This window comes from Larimichthys crocea, chromosome XXII (genome assembly GCF_000972845.2).
Source record: "Larimichthys crocea isolate SSNF chromosome XXII, L_crocea_2.0, whole genome shotgun sequence".
NCBI lineage: Eukaryota > Metazoa > Chordata > Actinopteri > Sciaenidae > Larimichthys > Larimichthys crocea.
Genome location: NC_040032.1, coordinates 16881476 through 16891363, shown reverse-complemented (window position 1 = coordinate 16891363; position 9888 = coordinate 16881476). Strand labels below are relative to the sequence as shown.

Genomic DNA, 9888 nt, shown 5'->3' with positions numbered 1-9888 from the left:
AGGTTTCTCTGCCTTTGGACGCTAAGATAAATGTCAATAAAAACTCAATATAACCAAGTGGAAAGAGTTGTATTTTGTATATGGTGTACAAGACCTGATGTGTGTGTGCCATCATATACATATAGGTGTTCAGGTGAGTTTTAAATTGCTTACAGGTGTACAGGTTTCCCTGCCTTTGGCTTTATAGATGCTGGGATAAAAATTTCAATAAAACTCTATATTTACAAGAAAAAATGAAAAATGAAAGTGGAAGTGTTGTGTCTTGTCATGTTTATTTTAGTGTAAGGCAGTGCTCTACTCTGACAAAACAGTTTTCCCCTAATGTAACATGGAAGTAACTTTAAAAGAATAAAAAAAAAATTAGAAAACAATATTGCCCATTTGTAATAACCATTTTGAATACAATGTATACAAATAGCTGAGAATATAAATACAAATTCTTTGACATTTTGTTCAATGTTACACTATAAAAAAAAAGACTTAATCTCTGACTGATCAAACATTAAATGCACAAAAAAGAAAAAAGATACAAGGTGAAAATACCAGTTTATCTTTTGACATTTCAATTCCAAACAACATTTTTTTTTAAATCCACAAGCTTATAGTTATGCAATAATAGAGTGCAACATTTCAGTATGAATTTTGCACTTCACAGGTGGTCAAGCTGTTGGAAAATTGAGACCGGAGAAAAAAATAACAGCCACAGTGAAGCCAAATTAGCTCATCAGACCAGAAGCAAACACACTAAAGTTTGAGACTGTTCAGTACTACTTTCCGTGATTTGCTTTCCTCTGCCATTTTAAACATAAAATGGACGTTTCTTCAAAGTCTTACATAAAGCACCGGGCGACTGTGTGTGAAATGTTCTACAGTGTGTAAATGAAATAGCAGCTGAAATCAAAATGCAAGAACTATCAGACTGTCTGTACATTACCTATACCTGTGTATCTGCATTGAAGGGAAAAACAGCTTAAATAACTTCAAATATACATCATAAGGTATCAAAAGACTTGTTTTATGTCATGAATTTAGCCTTTATCCTCTCTGTGAACTTAGATATTCCACTCTGAAACACTACTGGAAATCATGTAAACCAAGTAAACGGCCAGAAACACTAAATTTGAGCACCATGACAGACCAACGTAAACCTTACTGGAGCAAAGAGAGGCTGTGAAAAAGCAGTTAACACAAACATAAGCGAGCACTTAAAAGCATACAACGTGTTTACAGGCAAAGTAAGCAAGACTGGGCTAGCCCTGTTTAGCTGCACTATGGAAACCAGACTAATGAATCCCTAATAAACAAAATATGGCATTACTATTGAGACCTGGATACTGAGGCCTCAGCATGGGTCTAAAACATTCTAGTAAAACTCAATAGCTTAATGAGATGAATCTGTGAGCATCTTTAATGCAAATGATTAAATACTTTCAATGGACTGATGTGTGTGTGAAGACCATTACTGTGCAAATGAAGAAAATCCCTTTTGACTTCTCAGTTAAGACAGCGTTGTACATGACTCAGCATGATATGACAGTATTTCATTTTTAGCTGGAAACATTTTTTGTATTCTTTGTCCTGTTTCTCACAGTGTACAACAACATTTCTAAGGAATCGGTTGTGCAAGTAAAAAAAGATACGCAACAATTACTCCTTTAGGTGTAACATTACAGCACTAATTGGCACATACACATGTGATCTTAATGCAGTGGTTCTCAAAACTTTATAGTGAAAATGAAAGCATTAAAAAAACAACTTCATTTTCACTACTCAACTTTTTAAATCACTCTTACTTCTAACTATGACTGAGAGCTTTTCAATTAAAGGTCGCATCGGGCAGTTTGTTGCAGGCCGCCACTTCCCTGGCTGTTCTTGTTTCATTGAGGACGGCCATTTGTTCTTTAGACATCCCTGCTTTCACAGGACTCCCAGAGTGAGATAACCCTTCCCTTCCACTAGCCACCGGTCTGCTTTTACCACACTGATTGTAGGATTGCAAATTAGTGGCAGCTTTACAAAAAATATCCTCGTCGACATCATCCGATACCTGCTCCATCATTCCAGAATAAAAGGTGCCATGAGGCGAACAGGAATCTGATTGCAGAGGAAGGTGACACTGCCTGTTGTAAAGCTCTGTATTCTGTGGACTTGTATCACAGGACACTCTGTCTGACACGTTAGAGCAAAGATGCTTCCCATCCCCTGAAATATCACTACTAGATGAACTAGAAAATACTTTGTGTTTTACTTGGGTTTGACTGAGCCCCTGTAGTTTATCATTAATTTCCCCGTCTACCAAAGGAAGGCTTAAAGCCAGTTCTGACCTTGTTTGCCAGGATAAGGCCATAATGCTGCTACTGTCTCGAACCTCTGACGCAGACACAAGTACATTCTTTTTGTAATATGGTGAGGAATCTCTTTCAGGGTCCTTTTCAGACTGAGGACACGAAACGATAGCAGCTCTGTTCTCTCTATATGTGTCAGGCATCTTCAACTCAAGGCTTTCTCTGTCTAGAGATCTACTTCTCCTGTCTAGAGACAATGGATTAGGCATGGACTGACTCACTCTTGTAAGGCCTAGGTGCCGTGGGAGACTGGCAATTGCCCATGTATTACTGATCAGGTTCTGTTCATACAGGTCTAACATTTGATAGTCACACTCAGCGAATGCGTCCTTTTGTAAGTAGCTTTCTTCAAATTCCTGATAGGGTGATGTAATGTCCTCCTCCAGTTCCATGTGGATCTGCTCGTCATATTCGCCCTCGTTATGCATGTCCACGACATCGAATGTCACTATGGTAGGTAAGGCCTGCATGTTTGGAGTGAAGGCAGAGTTTGACTCCAAGTCAACTGCATTGTTTTGCAAGTTACTCAGCATCTGAGAGTGTTTTGTGTAGTCCACAAGTGCTTGAGAGAAACTCACAGTTTGTCCGTCGTCCAGATCGTGGCTACAATCTGGAGACTGAGAGTTGATATTTCTGTACGGTAAAGCCACCGGTTTGTTCTCCTCAAGATGTTGCTCTTTGGGTTCACAAAATGTTTCAAAATCTGGGTCGGACGTGCTGCCGAATGATATGCTGCTGTGCCTTTTCTCCAAATCAGAATTTATGGATTTTGTTCTCTGTTCAGGGGAAGCCAGCATTCTTTCCTTTTCATCAAATATGTCCGGTTCTGTATTGTTCTTGTTGACTGACGCTTGTGGTTTTGAATTCAAGTTACAGTTTTTATTTGGGCTGATTTCCTGCCGACCAGCCACATTTTGTGCTGACTCAGAGGATTTACTGCACACGCTCGGCCTCTCTAGAAAATCTTCGTACAGTTCAGCGCGTATTTGTAATCGATTCATTCCCGGAACAAAGCTGGAATCTACCACGCTGACTGGCTCACTTAAATACTCGCACTGATTTGAACTGGGCAGCTTTGATTTGTTTTCATAATGTGGACTGATGAGGCTCTCGTCAGGTGCAAAAAGCTCATAGAGGGCATCGCCGCTGTAACTGTCCCGAGGCAATCTATCTGTCGTCAGTCTATCAGCTTTTTCTTGTCCTTCTTCTGGCCCCGGGGTAGTTGAATCATAGTAGCCCTCGTCACTATTTGGAACTGACTCCTGATGCTCACTTTGAGGAGTTAACACATCAGCAATTGAAGAAGTGTCCATGCCACTAGCTTGCTGTGCACTGTTACTGTTCACTAAGTCCATGTTGTGAGAACTTGTCAGGTCAGCAGTTAAATCAGTGTGTTCTTGGTTGCAAGAATAGCAAATTTCCTCTGACGCATTATTTCTCCACATGTCATGAAGACACTCCTCCTCATCCAAATCTTCTGGCGAGGCCATTTCTTCACCGCCGCCCTGATAGGTCAGATAACAAGAAGCCCTCTTTCCCCCGTTACGGCTCCTTTCTCCAGAAACTGTGCTCTCTGTGATGCTGTCATCCTCTTGATCTGCGATGATGTCCCCACAGCCAGTAAGTGAATCAAAGCTCTTTAATGATGCAACGTCTCCAAAAATCAGGTTCAGCTGATCCGATGAGCCAGCAGGTGTTTCTGACTTCAATATAGGCTCGGACATGGTCTGAAGCTTCAGACAAGGCTCGCTGTGTCCTCTACGGCTCTCCTCGAGGTCACTGGAAACGACGGACACCAAATTCATCTCCTCCATTTGATCGTCACACATTTGATCACTGAGCTCAGACTTTGGGCTTTCTTGCTCAATGCTCTTCTCTAATGCAATCACATCAGCGTCAATACATTCAGGACCAATGGAAATATCACATATAACATCTGCAAAATCAGGCACATCAGGCTCAGATCCCAGGCACTCTGTGACGTACTCGCTGGCGTTGTCCTGGACAACAGGATCCTCTTTCTTGCAATGAGGAGAGGTCATTGCAATCATTTCTGTTTTATCCAATCCAGCATTTCTATGGTTTCTGTGATACTTAAAACTGTGAAAAAGACCCCTCAAACCCTTTTTCTGCCGGGTGAGAGTCAGTGATTTCTGGTCAGCAGCAGCAGGGTGACTACATTCATTGTGGCAGCTACTATGGAGCTCTCCAGCAGAGTCCCTCTGGCTGTGGTACTCAAAATCTGCAGCTGACATGTACCCACTTCTCAGATTGTCGTCATGACTGACCTTACTTAGCCCGTCATGCGTTCTGCTTTTGGTGATCCCTTTCTTAGACCACTTGTTGGGATTTTTACTCCTCCCTCCAAAGAAACTCGGCAAGATACAGATACTTTTACGGACTCCAAAAAATGTCAGGGCGGTCCTCCTGAATCGTCCGGATTTCTGGGATTTCACTGCAGCGTTCATCGTATCCGGTTGAAGCTCTTCTGTGATGTCATCGGGGCTGCTTCGGGATAGGTGTTCGGACACCGAAGCTAAATCCCTGCTGTCACTTGGTAGCTTATCTACCTTGCGAGAAGCCATGGCTACGGCTTTTACAGAAGCAGGCCAGCAGAAGACATAGTAGCTGAACTTTCTAAATCAGCGGATGAGATCACAGCACATTTGTTCTCCATCTGATACAGGGCCTGTATTGAGAAAGTTGAGACAAAAATCAATCGATTAAAATTGACCACATAGATATGAAACAAACACAGTGCACATCTTTAACCTGAGGTTTCTAATACTCATCTCTATCACTGATGTGTCTCCCCACAAACCTGAGGTAAAACTACCACTGGAGATGAGAGTCACATCTCTCTTTGCTGAAATGACTCACCGTCTACAGTTTGACCACGTGTGCTTGTCGTTGTGGCTTTCCTCGCTTTTAAGCTCATGACAGATGATTTCACCTGAAGGGAGCACAAGCTCAGACTTCATGGCTCTGTGGTTTTCTCAATGTCGTATTCACATACTGATCTGTTACCGTATATCTCAATGTTATATCTTCACACAGGGTGTGTTATGGCCTGCTTTGTGTTATCTTGCTGCATGTTTGTTGTTAACTAGGGGTGTGTCATCTCATATCCAAATATAGGTTATTTCATAACCAGATAACGCTTTGTCACAACAACATGTTTTTTTTGTGATTAAATTTTTCTGTTGTATGTAATTTATTATTGTGTCTTACCTCTGTCTTGTTTTGTTAGTGACATATTATATTCAAGTTGTCTGCAGCTGTGTGTAACACTATTTCCCAAGATTCTTTTTTTTTTTTTGCAGATGTAAATTGCAACATCAGTCATTATCTCCTTCAATCTTCATGATAATTTCCTAAATGCCGTGTTCAGCCAAAATACCCTCTGTAGACTCTCTCTAGGTGATAAATGAGGTCGGTTGTGTGTGAGCTTGCTGTGAGGACCGGTCTGCAGCATAATTTGCAAAGTATTGTTAAGATTTTCTGGTCTGTGTTTGGACTTTTCATACCCAAACCATGTTCCCCCCTCTGTGTCACGTTCACTCTCAACCATGTTTGTTTATGCAAACTTCCTGCCTGTAGCCTGCATCAGTGACATGCAACTGTGTGTGATGCAAGGCCACAGAAAATAGAGTGTAAAATACACAACAGAGCGTAATATAAAACTCTATCATCACAACATATATCTGATCATGTCACACAGCTTAGACAACTTAGATATAAGTAGATTTGGTCCATGTTAAATCATTTGAACCATTGTTCTATGTGAATATAAGAATGTTTGTGTAATATTATTGTGGCTTCACTAGCTTGACTCTGGTTAACTACAGGCAAGTGGTGCAACTCATTAACTTCACAATAAAATGCATTAATTACAACATTTTATTTTTTTCTAGTTGAATTCTGTTTATTTTTGCTCATACATGTCCCAAACTCATACTGAATCTATCGTCTTTGAATTGGATATTTGTGTTTTTTGCTGTGTATAATTATATATAAATATGTCACGCATCCTCTCGATGTCTATGTACACTATGTTGCACAGTTTTGTTTTGTTTTTCTTTTAGTTGTTTGGCTGTTGTTTGTTTCTAAAGAGTTATTGATCTTGAACACAAACTGTGAAGAAGGGAACAAGCACAGAGGAGAATAATCTATATCCTTTTTGCACATATTTGTACTGGAGATGACATCCTACGCTAATGTCTTGCATGATAAAACATGTCTTGCAAACAGTGTCTTGTGTTGTGAGAGAATGAAGCCAAATGAAATCAATAAACACAGCCTCGTTAGTCATGCATGTGTAAACTTACATGCATGCCAGAGAAAAACAAGTACTAAAACTATCCTTGCATTTATATTTAACACATATTTAATTCAATTCAGATCATCTCTATTACTTACCATGTGCAATATTACTTATATCATGGCCGCTTTACCTTAGTAATCGTTTTGCACATCTGTACATTTGTTTCTTGTTTATTGTGTAGACTGTTTGTTGTGTTTTTATTTTACTTCTATAGTGCATGTTTCACATTTTCTGCAGCTGTAACGAGTGAATTTCCCCATTGTGGGATAAATAAAGTATAATCTAATCCAGCTTTAACATTTTGATGTATGTTTAATGTGTTTTATGCTGCTATTATATTATAGTTACCTCTAAATCTGACTGATAACCAAAGCCCTGTTGATACAGCAACAGTCTATAGGTGTAGCTGTGGTCCAGCTGTGAGTGGTGGTGGTGGTGGTAGGTGTGACAAAAACACTTTAAAGGAGCCTTAGCAGAGACAACAGACGGTCGGTTAACGTTGAATTCACGGACAGCAGACCTCCAACAGGCGCAGCTTTAGTCCCAGCCCATAGTTTTCACGTTAAACCACATGAGCGTGTTCAAACGATGGAGCTAAACGAGTCACGAAGTAAACAAACTTACCAACTAAACAGCTGGTTTCTCGACCTCCTCCTCTCAGCGCATTGTTTCTGCTAACTTCAGGGTCGCTGTGTTGTGGTCGACCCGGGTCCTGGAGCAGCTTGGACCGGATTCATTTGTCTCCAGCTAACGTTAGCTTACGTTAGCCCCCCTCCTCCTCTTTAACGTTAAGCACCGCTCACCAGCGCGTGTCTGTGGAGGCTGTAACGTGAGTCTGACGGTGCACGGTAACGTTACACCGCGCGCAGTGAATGTGTATAAATACGCGCAGCAGCTACACTGTAGTCAGGCCACGCGTGTCCATCTTACTCGAGATGCTCACACACAATAAAGCCAGCGCCTGGTTTGATGATCACTTCCTCTCTCCAGGTAAATCTCCCCAAATCTCCTCTCTCGTGACTCTGCGCGCGCGGCGCATGCTAGTGACGCAACATGTGTGTACGCGTGTGTTTGAAACGTGGACGGATAATAAGATTTATTTATTTATTTATATATACACTGTCTATAACTGTTTCATAACGCGATCACAGTCACAACAGCAGCAGCAGAAAATAAAGAAAAAAATAATAATGATACAAAACACACACGTGCATGTTTAATAAATTGCAACCATGCTATTATTTATATGTATTTATTATTTTATGTTTACATTTTTCTAAATAGTATTGTTGGCACAAAATAAAATATATTATATTATATTAGGTAATAAGTTGTTCCCACAGGTTAATAACTTGTGTGAAATAGATAATAACTTGTTCCCACATTATAATAACTTGCACGCAGTAGATAATAACTTGTTCCCACAAGATAATAACTTGTTCCCACAAGATAATAACTTGTTCCCACAGGTCAATAACTTGTGTGAAATAGATAATAACTTGTTCCCACATGATAATAACTTGCACGCAGTAGATAATAACTTGTTCCAACAAGATAATAACTTGTTCCCACAGGTTAATAACTTGTGTGCAATAGATAATAACTTGTTCCTACATTATAATAACTTGCACGCAGTAGATAATAACTTGTTCCCACATTATAATAACTTGTACGCATCAGGTAATAACTTGTTCCCACATTATAATAACTTGTACGCATCAGGTAATAACTTGTTCCCACAAGATAATAAGTTGTTCCCACAGGTTAATATCTTGTGTGCAATAGATAATAACTTGTTCCCACAAGATAATAACTTGTTCCCACATTATAATAACTTATACGCAGTAGATAATAACTTGTTCCCACAAGATAATAAGTTGTTCCCACAGGCAGAGCCGGTCTTAGCTATGGGCAATGTGGGCAACCGCCCAGGGCGCAGTCTCCGTGAGGGGCGCACGAGCGCCCCCCCCCGTTGGCGAGGCACTCAAGGGGGCGTGGCACTGTTGCCTGCTCGCTGTTGCATTAGATAATGTTCGAATTGTCTCCGCTGATGACAAAATGTTGTTGAGTAGCGCGGCAGCTTCTGTAAGTCCACCGGAAAGCTCCTCCTGGCGCGACATCTGCAACCCAACGATGCTGCGCTCCCTCTTACAACCCGCCTTCCGGTTTAAGTGAAATGCCTTCCGGTTACACTGAAATGCCTTCCGGTTTAAGTGAAATGCCTTCCGGTTTCACTGAAATGCCTTCCGGTTACACTGAAATCTCAGTAGTGTGTGTGAGAGCATTTCAGTAGTGTGTGTGAGAGCGTTTCAGTAGTGTGTGTGAGAGCATTTCACTAGTGTGTGTGAGAGCATTTCACTAGTGTGTGTAAGAGCGTAATATTTCAGTAGTGTGTGTGAGAGAATTTCAGTAGTGTGTGTGAGAGCATTTCACTAGTGTGTGTGAGAGCGTTTCACTAGTGTGTGTAAGAGCGTAATATTTCAGTAGTGTGTGTGAGAGGTATTTCTGAATAATGTCCCTGACGGCCCCTCATACTTTAGTGTTCACTGTTCACACATGCCCACAGTGGTTTTCTCCGAGTGCTTCGGTTTCTCCACATTCAAATGAACAAAAAAAAACTCCCCCAGAGTAACATCAACCTGGATGTGATGCAACACTTCACTGTGGCCTTGCAACAACAGTAAGGTCACAGTGTCGCTGTGGTTTCCTCCGAGAGCTTCCGTTTCTCCACAGATTTTAAATTCTGAAAAAATACACATAAAATAAAATTAAAAAAAATATTTCTGTCTTAAAATATTCATTTTTTTTATATTATATATAATATATTTATATTTATTATTTTTATATTCAAGTTCTGATGAATGAAAAACAACAGTAAATTAAGGCTATAGTGTTTGATACCTCTGTTAAACATCCAGATTTTTTTAGCATGAACATATTTGGGGTTTCCTGAATATCAGCAAGTTTATGAAATTAGGTGTCAGATAAGATAACATATGATGGACTTGAATGATCCCACATCTGGGAAATCCACTTGTCGCAGTAGCTCATATGCTCAGGGTGGCCTCAGTGTGTCATCGAGCCACCCACAAAGCCCTGGACTGAAAACTGGTGAAAAACAGTTTGAACCCGTAATTAATTTTGTCACCCATTTTTCAATTTAGTCTTAGTCTTGTGTCAAAGTTCATTCTTAGTCTTAGTCACTTTTAGTCTTTCACA

The 9888-nt window shown here is 40.4% G+C and overlaps 1 protein-coding gene across 1 annotated transcript; it reads right to left on the bottom strand.

Annotated features, from left to right (window-relative positions):
• Positions 1–253: 253 nt before the first annotated feature.
• amer1 (APC membrane recruitment protein 1) lies at positions 254–7723 on the bottom strand. The gene is made up of 2 exons (XM_010750006.3): positions 7294–7723; positions 254–5034 (listed from the first exon to the last, which is right to left on the bottom strand). The coding sequence occupies exon 2, from the start codon at positions 4928–4930 to the stop codon at positions 1817–1819; it is 3114 nt and encodes a 1037-aa protein (XP_010748308.1). The 5' UTR covers positions 4931–5034; positions 7294–7723; the 3' UTR covers positions 254–1816.
• Positions 7724–9888: the final 2165 nt, after the last annotated feature.

Bases quoted from the DNA above. Each gene is read 5' to 3' on its own strand.
- amer1 (XM_010750006.3), bottom strand. From the start codon at position 4,930: ATGGCTTCTCGCAAGGTAGATAAGCTACCAAGTGACAGCAGGGATTTA.